General features: G+C 32.1%; 2 protein-coding genes across 8 annotated transcripts in view; one reads left to right on the top strand and one right to left on the bottom strand.

Annotated features, from left to right (window-relative positions):
- Nucleotides 1-3465: 3465 nt before the first annotated feature.
- On the bottom strand, nt 3466-11700 carry LOC133192234 (protein CNPPD1-like). Its single transcript, XM_061328225.1, has 8 exons — nt 11506-11700; nt 11241-11328; nt 9613-9694; nt 8015-8135; nt 7691-7819; nt 7517-7578; nt 6045-6162; nt 3466-4486 (listed from the first exon to the last, which is right to left on the bottom strand). Exons 1-8 carry the CDS (start codon nt 11575-11577, stop codon nt 3614-3616), a joined length of 1545 nt encoding a protein of 514 aa, XP_061184209.1. The 5' UTR covers nt 11578-11700; the 3' UTR covers nt 3466-3613.
- A 26-nt stretch (nt 11701-11726) lies between these two features.
- Nucleotides 11727-15938, top strand: part of LOC133192233 (disco-interacting protein 2 homolog C-like) — a 29700-nt gene continuing 25488 nt past the window's right edge. For all 7 annotated transcript variants that reach the window (XM_061328224.1, XM_061328223.1, XM_061328221.1 and 4 more), the window contains exons 1-2: nt 11727-11865; nt 15784-15858. In XM_061328224.1, coding sequence (XP_061184208.1) covers nt 11778-11865; nt 15784-15858 — 163 coding nt within the window. In that variant the 5' untranslated portion in view covers nt 11727-11777. The remainder of the gene's footprint in view (nt 11866-15783; nt 15859-15938) is intronic.

Below are 15938 nucleotides of genomic sequence, written 5' to 3'. Positions count from 1 at the left end.
AAAGGCAATTAGTTTCGAAGAAGAGGTTGGTTTTCGAGGTCAAAGGTATGAAATTGAAAGAAATGTAATAAATAATTGTAAAATTTCTGTTTGCAGTTGCGATGTATACCCGGTATTTTTTCAGGTTTAATTGTATATTTTAGTGGTAGAGTTTCTCTTAATTTTATAGATAAATCTTGACAAATCAAGGCATTGTTGAACAAAATTTGCTTAATAAGAATCTAATAAAAGTAATTAAATTTCAACATATATTAACTTCAAAAGATTTGAAAGAATTTTAGAATGTTTGTAGGAGGAAGGGGCGGAGGCACAGAAATCCGCTGTTTCAGCAGCAATATTCAATCAAATTTTTATATACATACATATCAGTAATCAAATTGAACAAAAGTTTTACATATACAATATAATCAAAAAGATACTATTTGGTATTTTAAGTCTTCTCACCGATTTGGCGTGCTTGCCTTATCCTTTAAAGAGACACAACTTCGATTCCACACACGAATCATTATATCCGTTAGGAATGCAGACTTCCTAACTCCTACCTAACGGTTCAGTCAAGCAAATATGACAGCCTGGTAGAGTTTGAATTATCTATCGACAGTTAGACTAGACTCTCTTGATTAAAGCGATGTGGTCAGTCACATTACGCATAAATAAATGGTACACAAAATTAATTTTGAGTATCAGAAGCATTTGAAACGGAATTCATGCGACTGTGGTTTTTCAGCAAGTTTCTTTAATCCACGGAAAGATGTGGACATTCCCAAATAAGTCTCCTGCTATATATTAAATCCTTGCCTTACAAATATGTTAGTATAATGCATGATTTTTCGATTTAACTGAATAATTGTGAAAAAATTAAAGAGGGAAAGTTTTTATAAGGATTATTTATAAATGTATAGGAAAGTGTCATGTTTTCGCATTTTAAGGACAACTTTAAAAATACTTCGGTAGATTTTTTTTCTAAAGTTGTACGATGTGATATGTACATTATATGTAAGAAACACACAAATTCTACCGTCTGTACTTTTTAAAAGGGGCATCTCAATATTTTTGAAATTTTACAATTTTTGGTACCACAAACGACTTATAGATACTAAGGATTCATACAGAAATAACAGAAATTTAACCACTAAATCTGAAAATTCCTATGTTTAAAATTTCAATTATCGAGTTTTAAAGCCTTCTAACACGCCAATCAAATCTGAGTTTTCTCAGCAGAGGTATAATAAAAACATATAATTCGTACTTTTGTCTTTCATATCAATTTGTTAAACCTACGCCTAACAATTACGTCATAAACACACTATGATGACTCCTCCTACTTATCCATGAACAAAATGTAAAAAATAAAATCAATTTCTTTAAAAATCAATTCTCTCTTTTTAACTGCTTTGTCTTAATTCTGTTTAATTTGATAAATGATATTAAATTAATTTCTTCAGAATTGTAAATATGCTGTATTTCATTGTACTGCGCAATGGGACCCCCCACCCCATCGGTTACGACATGAAGTCTACGAGCATCACTTAATTCAAGCTGGTCTCATGCAACCGTCCATAATTTGTTGTTAGTAGTTGTACTGATACCCATTTACCACCACGTATATGCAATGAGTAAACCAATATTACCATACCTTAAGGAGGGATTCTTCTCATAAGAACACTTATTTCTTATATTTAAAAATAAATGAAATTTTTACAGAATCAAGAGAACAATATCACTAAGTGATGGTATCAGTTAGATTAAATTTGACCGTTTTATATTAGAGGCAAGGTCAGGTCAAGGTCAGTACCTTTTCCCTGGACATTAAGAATAAAAAATTACTGTTGCCAATCATGCGATGCCTACTTCTATTTCAATAAATTAAATGTTTTTTCTTTTTACATAAATAGATATTACCATATAGGGTCTGTAAGTTGATATTACCAAATTGACATAAATAATTTAACTAAAATAGATATTGGCTAATCCGAATTTTCTCTATTTTTCTTAAAATTTTAAGATATTTTACTTATATTTATATGCTTCCTATATTTAAAATTTTCTTATTTTCACATATGGTAAAGTTGTCACATAAAGATACAAAATGATATAAAAACAAAAAGTTTTTACCGTTCACTAAGAGGGAAAAAACACTTTTTACGGATTTTTGGCTCAAATCTGAACTTAGATTGGAAGCTTTCAAAAACTAATTTAATTGTAGTTTGTTTGGAAAATCATATTTATTTGATATATTTTAAAAATTTAGTCCCTTATTATTAACTTACATTTAAAAAATTTCTCCAAGTCTTTGATTGTGTAAAAATTATAACTAAATTCATTGTTCTATAATTATTTTGAGAGGCAGAAAAGAAGATGTTTTCATATGCCGCCATTCCGCCAAAAATATAGTCCCTGCTAGATTTCAAACTCAGTTTACCATTTCTATTTAAAGTTGTACAATTGTGATGAGGAAAGAAAAATATGATCTTTTAAATCTTTTACATCTAAATATATAAAACATATAAGCAAATATACTTTGAATATTTCATCTAGTCAGAAACCAGATAAGAATCCCTCCTTAAAGGTAAAACATACTCTCAGTAGTTATGGGCTCATTTGTAAAATTGCTCACCTATAAACTGGATGTCAACGTATTTAACATCCATCTGTTTACATAATACACACCACTCCATGTTAAAAAGTATTGTTTTACCTTTAAAACTTGGTTCCTATATAAATCTACAGTAATAAAAGTCTAACATTTCCAATGTTTTACTGAGCAGTCATAAAAAAATTGATGTTTGACCACAGAGTGAGTTATTGGACCTGTCGATGAGATATTGGACCACTTACATCACACTGTGGGCGGGATCAGCTATATCTTATTTGCCTTTTTTATTGTTCAACAGTGACAGAATAGACAGAGTTTTACCGCAGTGTGGGTAAAGGAAATTAACATCATGAAAGTCAGCACAAGATACATGTTTGTCAAAAAAAAAAATAAATAAAAAGTATAACAAGACATATATTGACTGTGTTCTCGGGCAATATGTGTTTTGTCGGACCCTCGACCCAAACTGTTTGCCTACCGCCCGACGGCCTCAGGTGAACAGTTTGGTTCTTAGGTACAACAAAACATGTTGCCCTCAAATGGAACCCAGTCAATAAACGTATGTTTGACTTTCATGTTCTCATCAAACAAAATGAAGCATCTTGCCTCAGTCCTGACCCATTTACTGTTGGGTTCAGACATTAGTGTCTGACTCAAAGAAACCAGTGCAATTTCCATGATGGTATATATCCAAGAATTCAAATTTATCCATTAGCTCCACAATAGAACCTGAAGTTTTAAACTGCAAGATTTAGAATTTAATACAATGTGGATACTTGTGTGTTTTAACCTTAATGTAGCAGTAGAAAAGCTACTGTTTGTTTGTCTCCTAAATACTTGTGCTAGAAAATACCACATCAACAAGCATATGTTTGAAAATATACCAGTAAATTTATTTTAGAGATTTTCAAAATTGAAAGCTTTGGTTAAAAATTAAATTAATTTTATCAAGATGAGTATTGGAAATGTTTGTTCAAAACTTTGAATATTTGAAGAACTTTTGTCAAAATATGAAATTTAAGTCCCTAATAATGGAATCGGAGTTAACATAGTACGAAAGCCTAGAGAGATGTCTGCGAAACCATTCATCACTAGGGACCTATCCAAATCTGCAGTCACATGATCACAACAGCAGGAGACGTCCGAGTGTCCATCTAATGCCCAGTCACCAATAGCTTCCCTTGTATCACAAAATCGGTCCGGTCTTCCAAAGTCCAAGGTCTTCCCAGCTTCACAATGTTTACAATGTGTATCAGTTCGCCTTTGTTCATAGTCCTTTTGAGTCCATATGGAATTGATCAGCCAGTTTCCCCGTGGTGTGGATACATTCTTACAGTTAATATTTTGACCACTAAACAAACATGGACCTTTGGCACATACCATTTGATTCCACACAGAACTGGTTTGTGGAAGATCAGGAATCGAAAACAGAACAATATCCTTGACCAAACTGAACAAATTAATTCCCTCTCTTTCTACTCCGGATGTGTCCTTTGTCTGTTCCTCATCTAAGCCATTTTCAAATCCAGTAGAGTTACTATCTGAATTAGCAGGCTTTTTGGCACCAGTTGTTTTCTCAGAGGGAACAGGGTGTGACAAAGACAAGATTGAGGGTAGAGTCAACAGAGTCCATAGTGACGACAAAGCTCCATCCAGCACCTTTGGTTTATTTTCTTCAATAGTAACAGTTTCCATCTTTTCCTGAGTGATTTCTTGATTGGGACTAGACACAGGCACATTGTTCAAGGCTGGTAGAATGGAGTGCTCTTTGACAGGGAGAGAAATGGGGGTCAGTGTAACCAGAGTGGATAGAGTTGAGGTGACCAGGAGGGTAGAACCGACCACGGTTAAAATTCCAGCCACATAAGCTACCATTGACACTGCCAACATCTGGGAAAAAAAAGATTACAATAATCATTTCAGTGGCAACTATAACTGTCCAAAACGGACATTGAAATACCCCCGCTGGGTTTTTCAGAGAAGGTACCAAATCACTTATGTTTTCTAGATGTGAGAGGTGTTTACAATTTGCTTAAACATTTAGAGTGAAAATTTAATTACTCATTATTTTTTTTTTCAATGAATGAAACTAAGGTGCAGCCTAATAAAACATCAATACTAATAATTACAGAGTTTTTTATTGCATTGAAAAAATAGTTTGCAACTATCTGTCATCTTTGTGAGACATGACACTCTGCAAATTGATTGTTGAAAAAAAATATCATAATTAGACAAAATCAAATTGATCTTAATACCTTTATATCAAACTCATTTTTAAAATAAAAGGCTGGTTCCAGTAACTATTTATTTTGACAGACATAAATACACAATTAAGAGACTTAGACAACAGAGATTTTTATTTCTTTCTGCTCAATTCCCAGGAGATATAGATAAGACCTGCTTATCAGAGATGCCCTAACAGCTTCCCACACTGAACTCATTAATTAATCTTTAACTGGATGCATGTCCACTCATTACTCCCAAGGGACAAATGGATTTACACTATCTGCTGTGTAATGTAAAAACTGTTTTTAATACTCCATGATTTTTTTTTGGTTCTAATGAGTAGTTTTAAGCTGTAGTTCACATTTTTATACAGATGTTCTAGATTCTATGTCTCAAACCTTAGACATGAACCTGAAATGACTAAGTAAAAAAAAAAATGAAAAAAAAAAAAACACCTGTAAAACGCAGAAAAATTATCAAATAAGGTTGAAAATACCAGGTGCACATCTTCATATGGTAAATAATAAGTGTACAAATTTTCATACAAACCTATGCTATAGTCTATATATATATATAGTATATATGGGAACAGATCCAGACAAAACCACATAATAAAAATGAAAAAAACACCTGTCAAATGAAAAAAATTTATCCAATCCTGATGAAAATACCAGATGCACACCTTAATATGGCGAATAATAAGTGTACAAATTTTCAAACAAATCCTTGCAACAGTTTCCAAGAAATGGTTCGGACAAAATCTCGTCTACAGACAGACAGACAGACAGACATGCTGATTCCAATATACCCCCACCTAAACTTCGTTTGCAAGGGGGGGGGTATAAAAATGCATGACAGAACAAAGCTTATAACTGTAAACATATTACATTTGGCTGTGGATTCTATTTAGTGCCTTTTGCGGAGAGCAGCTTCCGCTAAATTAAGTACATTGTTAAATGTCTTGTGAATATATATTCATATAAAGCACATTCTGAATGTGTCCAAATTAAATCTACACTAAATTGTCGAAAAATCATTTTCCACTAAATCTGAAACATTTAGAGTACTTTAGAGCAATTAAAAAGTCCTTTTTTCAACAAGGTCACTGCACTATGAAGCATGTTTTTGCAACGTTACAGAAATAGCACAGACAATCCACCAAAATATAGCATTATGTTTCCTCTGTCATTGCTATGTCTGCTGGGAGTAATCACTTGCTTACCTTTGGTACCAGAGCAGATAATCCTGTAAAGGTCTGTAGGAGTTGTGGATCTTGGCTGATTGCCCATAAGTCTGTGTAGGAGAACCATCCTCTTTCAAGTCCCTGGCTTAATGCAATCCTGTAACAGATTAATCAATCAATAGTTAATCTTTACAGAAATCAGCATTGTAATGATTTGTCTTTTCAAAGAATTATCTCTGTTATTTTCGTTCATAAAATAATACCTAAAAAAAAATATAAGTATAAATCAAGATAACAAAACTTGCTTGTACAAATGTTTTCAACTTAACTAGATTGCCCAAAATATTTTTGTGATTAAAAAGTACAGTGTATTGAGAAAAAAATCTCTTTCAATGGTTTAAAATATATATAAAAATAATATAGAAACTTTAATATAAATCATAAAAAAAAAATCATATTCTTTTTGGAGAGAATTAATATATACCAGTAATAATCCCATTTTCCATAATATATTGATCAAAATACTGACCCCTATCTAGTAATGAAAATAATTCATAGAAGTACCCGGTAAATTAAACACTAATTCTCCTTTTCTGAGTGTCAATGGTATGATGGCATTTCGTTGAATAAATCATAGTGATTCACAGTGATTTGAAAACAATTGCCAAAACATTACTGAGTAAAAAGTTATTGTTTTTAACGTGGAACAAAAACAATAAGATTCTTTTTTTACATAGGGTACTTAAAACTTTAATTAGTTTTTCCGGTAAATAGCGATAATAAATTATAGGGAATTGTTTTGATGACTACATGTTTTCTGAATTTTTTAACTGGTCGATTAAATCTGAGACATTTAAATAAATGTTATTTAGGTCCCTGATTAATCGCAGCATTTCAAATTCCAACTTGCTTCCTGGGAGTTTTAATTTTGAAAAAAATATATTTAAAAAGTATATGTATTCTGAAAAAAAAAAACCAACTGATTAATTGGTTATGAAAACTGTAACCAGTTATGATCTTTATGACCAATTAGTTGTTAACCATTTCCATCCCTAATATAATGCATTACAGTGCACATATGAAAGACAAGAATATTGAATTATATACATGTATATGTAAAAATGGTATATCTATCCCTTTTTTTGTTTCCAAACTTGGACGGATTTGATAAATTACACAAGATTATTATGAACTGATTAAAAATGCCACAAACTTAATGTAAAGGGAAAAAACTCTGCTTAAAATACATCTGATAAAAAAAATTTTTGCGTGATATTAAGCCCAATTTTTAGCAAACAAAAATCAACGTTTTTCATGGAATACATTCTGACTAGTATTACATGTACAGTGGAATGAATACTGGTTTAATCTGTCTTTTTATATGCCAATCACTGTGAAAAAAAAGTTTGTCTTTACAGGACAAATAACTCACAAAATTAGGTAGAATTTTTTTTCAAACAAAGCAAATAAAAAACAAAACAAAACAGAAATACATTCAAAGAATTACATACCGTCTTTCTACTTGTTGTAGCACCTGAAAGAATTCTTTCTCATTTACATACAATTGCCAGTCCTACAACAAAAACCAAAGATCATTTTATTCACACACTTCTCCATTGTTTGTTCAACAGATAAAATTAAAACTGTTTAAATTAGAAAGAATATCTTCAATAAGTCCTGCTTACGATTGCCGATAGGAATTGACGTTCCATTTCATTGATTTCCTCAGTTTCCAGGTCTGCTGAAGCTGCCCATTCGTCATTAAAAACTTCATCCTCAACACCTTCATCATAAAGAAACTTGGAAGCCATCATCTACAAATTTAGGACAAAGGTCAACATTTTAGTTCTTCATCAAAAAAAACAAAAAAAAACTTGGAAGTCATCAAAGTCCACATCACTATTTCTTGAAGCATTTTAACTAAATATCTCAAATCCTCTGCTAGCTTAAATTTTTTTCTCTCAGTCCAATTGAGTTTGAGATAACAAGGTATGACCGTGTAAACATACCATAGAAATCAGGAAGAGGTCAGAGGAAGACACTTGTTGCATGTAGTCAGGCTTTTTCTTCTTCAGTCTATTCACATATATCATTCCCATCATCATTGAACAAGGTGACATGCAAGAATGCCTGAAACCATTATTCTTGCCAATTAAATTTTAAATAAATATGACTAGTAGTACAAAATAACATAAATGAAAAAAATGGGCATACAAATTTAGGTCTGTATTTGCCCCTGTTACTTTTCTTTGAAAATCAAGACTGTTCAGTTTTATGGAATATTGCATAATATGGTAAATGAAATAAAAAAGTGAGCAAGCTCACATACTGCACTCTCCCAAATTGCTTGACAATGGTACACATAATGAACAGCAATGCTATGCAATAAATACATATGTACAACAAATACTTAACCCCTGCCTTTTCCCTTTAACAGATGTTTGTCACATCTGATCTATTTACACTACATGTATCCAGAGATGCACTGTCAAAAACATTCCAAAAGAAAAAAAACCCAGCTTTTCGGCATTTAAAATCATGATGCACATGCTAAACTGGTCTCCACACAAGTTGCACAAAATAATATATATTGGCCAAATGTTTGAGTTCAAAAGGGGTATTACTCCCCCACAAAAACATCAAATCAGAATTTCCTATGAATATGCACATCTTCACAGTATGTCCATATTAATGATTAAGTTTCATGAAATTCTGTTGCACAGTTTCAGGAGTTGTGCTAGTAAACTGTTTCAGTAGTACATTTCATTTTGGTCCCAAAACTGCCAGAAATTATAATAATGACTCAGAAATTCCTTTGAGTACGTACATGGTGACACCTACACAGTATGTCCTTTTAACTACAAAGTTTCATGAAATTCTGTTCAGCAGTTTAAAAGGCATTGTGCTGACAAACTGTTTCCGTAGTATATTAATTTTGGCCAAACTTGTAAGTTCAAGGGGCATAACTCCCAGAAAAAAATTGAATCAGAATTTCCTTCAAATATGCCTATTTACAAAGTATGTCCTCATTAACTGCAAATGTTTCGTGAAATTCTGATCAGCAGTTTCAGAGGAAATAACTGACTGACTGTTTGACAGATGGATCAATAAAATTATACCCTTCGGAAATCATTGGAGTATGATTATCGATTTGTCCGATGAAGATTTCATATTTACTGATACCAATATCATTTTCTTCCTAGTTTCTGTATTTTGTCTTAAGAATTATTATTCCAATCAAAGGAAAATTTCGACTTATATTTTCCCCATATAAATTATTACAACCTTTTATCCAAACTTGACAAGCATATATTGGTATTGCCATTGATGTTTCTGATTAATTTTGCTTCTCAGATAGAGGGTTTCAGGCACTATTCTTCAATAACTGAACTCTCTGAAGGAACTTTTTTTTAATCAATATAACTATGAAACCTTAACTTTACATTAATGTTCAAAACTTTGGATACTGTATAGCAAATTGATTATTATGTTGACAGGGAAATTAAGTGAATAAAATAACCCTAGCTCTCATACCACAGATAATAATGTTAGTTCTAAATGAATTTTGATACATCATAAAAAAAAATTGAATTTACAAACAACAAACCTGGCACTTGAAGCTGCAAAATAGTGATCAATCTTCCCAAGTTTCTTTGGCACTGAGGCATTCAGAAAATCCACAGTCAAGTCTATGAAGAAAATAAAGAAGTAGCTACAGTATCGAAGTTTGTCACTCTAAGTCAAAATTACTACAGTGTCTATGACCTTTACTACTGAAAAGAGAATTCACAACCACTTGTCCACAGAAAGTGCCTAGTCCTTGCTTGATTTTAAAACCAAACAAAGAATATCTTCAGTAAGCTCTGAAGAAAAAGGAATGTTAGGCTAACACATTAATTGATAAAAAAAAATTTCAAACACTGTGCCAATTTAAGTGTGAACATTGACAACTAGAACTGTCAAACAGACGGACAGGGTGATTCCTATATACCCCCCAAACTTTGTTTGCTGGGGTATAGAGATAGAGAAGGTCGAATTTAAAAAAATGTGATTGAAAATTCAAAGAAATAAATCAACATTATAAAACCTAGCATAGCAGGAGGTGTAAAACACTGTTCACACAGTGAGTTATTTTGACGATGCCTAGGTGAAAAGAAATTTTGGATGATATTTTTTCACTGGAAAATATAAGAACATTAACATGTATAGCTTCCTTCCACACACAGGGATTACAAATGTCTCTAGCTTTATACATATTCAATAAATAAATACTGCAATTGCCCTGTAGTTTAACAAATCATATCTATTTCTGAATCTAACAATGAGTCACAGTAATATACTTTGCTTGATTTTACGTCATCACTATATATACAAAAATGAAAAGGGAACCAACGTCAGCCCGAATTTACAAGGTGTTGTTCTGAAAAACACTCCGTACTTTCAATAAAATACATTGCAGCTAGTGGAATAATGACTGCAGTCATTCAGCAATAGTTATTCTTTAATAAAAAATATTATCAGGATCATTTACGAAACATTTAAGTGGTGTTTTACAAACCAGATATCCTGTCATGTAACTTGATGTAGTTTAAGTACTAAATTCGCTCAACACTGCATCCAAGTTTTAACGCGGGACGTGATTGGTCAACAGTCTTATTCTAGAACATTTTTGACCAATCACTATCTGCCTTCCAACTTGCATGGTGTTTCCCAAAATGTTGTCTGTTCTTGGTTCAGGCCTTACTGTGTATGAAAAAAGCCATCGTTATTCTTTAAATTGCAGAGATGGGGTATTTTCATCGCAAATATCATAAGAAACAGATGGTTATCGTGAAGGCTGAATCAATAGTTTGCGTTTTCCACCTTCGGAAATACTTCAAAACTGGATTTATTGTGCAAATTTTACCTCGTTTTAGTGGACGACTTAAAGTACATCGACTCGCACAACTGGATATCGAGTTAGTATCACCTAACTTAAATGCTATATAAATGAATGAGGTTAAATTTTTATTAAAGAATAATTATTGTAGTATGATTCCAGTTGTTATTTTATTGGCTGAAAGGTATTTTCCATAAAAAACGGAGTATTTTTGAGATCAACCCCATGTAAATTTGGGCTGACGTTGGTTCCCTTTTCCTTTCGTATATATAGTGATAACGTAAAATCTAGCAAAGTATGTTACTGGCCCCTGTTGCTTTGATATTCAAAAGATAAACAGATGTATACTAATGTACTTGTGAGGGGAAGAGATGGTCGGTCTGTACTTGGTCGTTTTCCATAATAGAGAGTTTTCCTTAGTCGCTCAGACAATTCCTCGTGGTCCTGTGAATATAAATATACTTATTACACGGAGTTAAATCTGATATTACACAACTTTAAAAAAAAGTAAAATATTGGTTTTGAGCCAAAACCTGTGTATTCTCATGATATTTCGTAGCCAAGGGCAAATTCCACATAAAACATTAAGCTTTGTCATACTATACGATTACTTTTCATTACCTGGAGTTCGGTGTATTCGAAATCATTGTATCCATCGTGTCCCCTTAGGAAGGGGAAATGGAAAGCAGACATATTCCCCTCTGTATGACCAGTTTTGGCAGTTACAACAGATTTAGTATAATTTAGGTAACACTTTAGATGGAGCGAAATAGATCCGCGCGAGAGCAAGGTGTGGCGAGATCTCAGACGAGACTTCAGTGTTAAAAATGGCGACGGTGATTCATAAATGAGGAAAATGACAGATGAAATTCAGTGCATGAATTTAGCATAATATGATGGCGGATAAAACAGTTGACATATCTCGTCTTCCTGAAGATGTCAGACAAAAACTAGAAGAGCTTGATATAGAGCTTGCAGAAGGTAACCTCATTATCTGATTGATTTCTATTGTTCGTGCAATGCTTTTTCCAAGTTTATTGATGTTCATGTTCTGCTACTGTTTATACAGTTCTATGAAATCAGTCATTCTACTTCTTTATCAGAGAGCATAAAATCAAAAAAGAAAATATGAGAAATCGAAATGCCAGTGAATGTTTATTTAAAAAAAAAATAGAATTTTATTTATTGATACAGATTTGTTTACATTATTGGTACTTAAACAAAGTCTTAATAAATGTATGTGGGATTTTGTGGTCAAAATTAGAAGTAATACAAGCAGAGAATCTATAGTGAGTTTGGGAATGAATCATTTAATCTTAATCATTCTTCAAAAAAAAAAATACAAACAAAAATGTTAATCTCTTACACCTGAATCCCGATGTGTCACAAAAAATCAATTTATTGAACACAGACATCATTGTTGCATAAATTGCATGTACTGATGGGTTTTTATTTGTGGAGCAAGTCTCGGACATGAAGTTGTCTAATAGTTAAAACTCATCCTTTTTTCACATTTGATAGTGCACTGAAAAAAAAACTTTAAAATGGGGTTTTGTCAAGAGAAAATTAAATTGTTTTATCCGCCAGTTTATTCTATCAAAATTTTATAAGCTTAAGTGTCCTGGTTACAAAATATGACTTCTTTATAAACAGGTATTTTCATTACAAATCTGTTTTACTTTATATATATAAATAATAGATTATTTAATTTGTATTACTTTGGTTAATTCAAGTTATTATATAAGGAATCAGGAAAAAGCTTAACATATTAACAATTACAATATATAAAAAGAACATGTCAGTGCTCTGATATCAGATCATTTTTGAAACATAATAAAGAATGAGGAGAAATGAGAGGTGACCACAAAAAAAACTTAGTCAGCATGGATGCATATACTTTTAAGTTAATCCAATTACTAAGAAAATAAATATTAATCACAAAAAGTGTTTTAAAAAAATGATGATGTAACCTCAGATTGTGTCAGGAAAAGCAGACCAATGCATGATTGATTTAGTATGGAAGCAGAAATTATATAGATAAAAGCATTATTGTGAGAAAATGGTTCTATTGTGTTGATTGCTCACTGAACTTTGAAAGTTAAAAGGAAGACTTCTCCTGCTGGCAAGTCATTGAAGATAAAGCAAAACATTCATACAATAATTAGCATTATTAGTTTGTATAATTTGTAAATAGGTATTTAAATGCAGAACAGTTTTCCAAAAAATCTTCAGATATAATTGAACACTGTAGGTTGGTGAATCAAGATTTTTTATACTTTGGATCCTCTCCAATGTCAAAGCTCACATTGACAAGAGTCACAAAAAACAGGGTTTGTGTGGATACAATCATTATCCACAATTTGTAGTTGTTTTTGTGTCATTGTGTTTTTAAAAGTTTGTCATTCAAGATAATTATTCATAGTTTTAATATGTCGGTTAGAAATAAATATATAAATGCTTTTAAAGGCCTATCTAAATAAAGATCCCAAATCCTCCTGAATTTTGATCCTTGATATTGGTATTCTGTGATCATTATTGACTATAGACACTAGTCTATGTTTATTGACTATAGACACTAGTCTATGTTTATTGACTATAGACACTATGTTTATCCTTATTTTGTGCAACTTCTGTGATTCAGTTGTACATGGATGTAGTCATGCAGTATTCATCACCCACTGTCCATCTGCACACATCTGCTTAGAATGTTACACAGTTAATGCAAATGAAGAAATATAGTTTAAAACATCACAAATTTCAGATGAATGTTAAGGATCAAGGGTCATATATGTTGGCTATTTATGCATGGAAGCAATAGGTCATAAATTATTCATAATTAAGCTTGAAAATCAATGTGGGAAAATTTTTATACTACATTGTTGTAGTTGTATAATAAGTAGGTCATCCAAAACAAATGGAGCTGTGGCAGTAACCACAATATTTACAGAACTGTAAGACTAGTTGAATGTCATGACTCATATCAAGTTGGAAGGAAGGTGGTCAGTGTGTATTTACTCAATTTTAAAAGGGTCCCAGGTCACTTCACACATACATAAAAATCCTCCTACCATTAGATGAAAGATAATTTTTGTTGTCGGGGGCTAGGGTCAGACAGGCACAACTTTTTACAGTTAAAATTCAGGAAATTAAATGGAGCTAGAGCTACTTGAGATCAATGAAGGCACGCAGTTACACAACACTGGCAAGAAATGAGAAACATATGACAGAGATGTCTAGCAAGGCAAAAATTCCAGTCACAGAGAATGGGCTGCTAATTCTGTAAAGGAGGGCTTGCTAATTTGCTTGAATGAGAGAGTGTCAATACACCATTCACCATCCTATTGAGTAAATTTTGTGTACTCTGAATTTAATAATGTAGAATTAGAAAACTCAATACATGCATTATTGCGTATTTTGTTTCTTTGCCTTATAAGGATGTCTATGATTTAATAAAGGATTTGAATGAAATACCATAAGTTCAATGACATTGCGTTTCCATACATTTATATAATTAAAAACTATTACGCATATATATGTATGCTTGGTGATAGTCATTTCTGCATGATTTTATCTCATGCAAGGGGGATGAAGGTTAGGGATGTAAAATGTAACATATAGAAACACTGCATGAATTAAGTTTTGTGGATTAATTTAAGTAATTTTTTCTAACATTATGCATAGACAGGGTTGGTTAAGTGTTGTATATTAAGCATTCAATGAGATTTCATTTAATGAAAAAAGCAAAACAAAAACAAAAAAACACAATTTTACACCAGTTTTAATGCTTCTTTTCAAATGAATGTTAGATGTTTGTATACATTCTGTATAATTTAGAATATAGCATGTAAACATGTTAAATGTAACAATTTAATGTATCATTTATTTACCTAAGGTTTATATAGGCTTAACTTTATATTTTTTGTACCCCCTTTACTTGTATCTCACTCCTTACTGGCCTTCTCTCCCTGTACCTTTATATGAATCAGAATATTTATCTCACAGCTTTCTCTGATTAGGTCTAGACAGGGATTACTGTAAGACAATATTTTGAAGGTTGTAGAGTAATGATAAATATTATGACCACCAGTGAAGAACTGACACATATTTCTATACATGTACCAAAATATTCAACTGCGTCTCTTCATTCTTCAAAATGATCATCATTCTTAATCATTGTAAACATAATTATAATAAAAGGAAAACATGATTTATTGTACCAAAGTTGCTTGGGGAATTCAATTGTTTCCTCAAAAAACATTTATTAAAATTGACATGGTTTGAATTTGAGCTGTTAGGGTGATACTTTGGAATGTTTCCTGGCTCTCGGTCTCTCTCCCTATGTATCAAGGATAACATCATAATTCCGTTTGATAAACTATAAAACATGTTAATGGTCTGTGTGTCATAGAAAAGCCATCTGGTTTGCTTTAAAATATTTCAAGAGAAACCCAGACTCCCGCTTTAAGTTTTAGTTTATTTTATTCTCGGATGCTGATGCTGAAGCATGAAAGGTATAATTATGAAGGGGAAGAAAAAAAATGTCTATAAAGGCTGTACATGTATCTGTAAGTGGTATTGCAAAAAATGTAGGTGATTCTAGGATTGCACTTTTTGCAGATCATTAATTTCTAATGGTGGCTTTGTAAAGTATATATACCGGTATACCTAGCAGCAATTAGATAAGGTGTGAAGATTTGTCTTTTTTTCAATACAGAACATGTTTGTGAAGGATGTGTGGGATTGATCAGTGATGTGACATACATGTATAAGGTAGAAGTAAAGACTGCATGACTTAACAAAAGGATTGGGTCAGGCAATCACTGGCACACTATAATTCACTAGGTAGAAGAAATTCATTAGCTTTGTTAATTAAGACAAAGATTTGTTTGTATCTTTCAGGTGACATCACTCAGAAAGGCTATGAGAAGAAGAGGACTCGCCTATTGGCGAACTATGTTGCTCACTCACCTGCAGGTAAACACGGTTAATTACGTACTTATTAATTAGGAGTGAATGTCTTTTGCAGGCTTATAGTAAATGTCATGTATTATGTG

The sequence above is a fragment of the Saccostrea echinata genome, unplaced genomic scaffold, assembly GCF_033153115.1.
Source record: "Saccostrea echinata isolate AGI-Se365-2 ecotype Australia unplaced genomic scaffold, CSIRO_AGI_Sech_v1 ptg000025l, whole genome shotgun sequence".
NCBI classification, from domain to species: Eukaryota; Metazoa; Mollusca; class Bivalvia; order Ostreida; family Ostreidae; genus Saccostrea; species Saccostrea echinata.
This window is presented reverse-complemented; position numbering and strand designations above follow the sequence as displayed.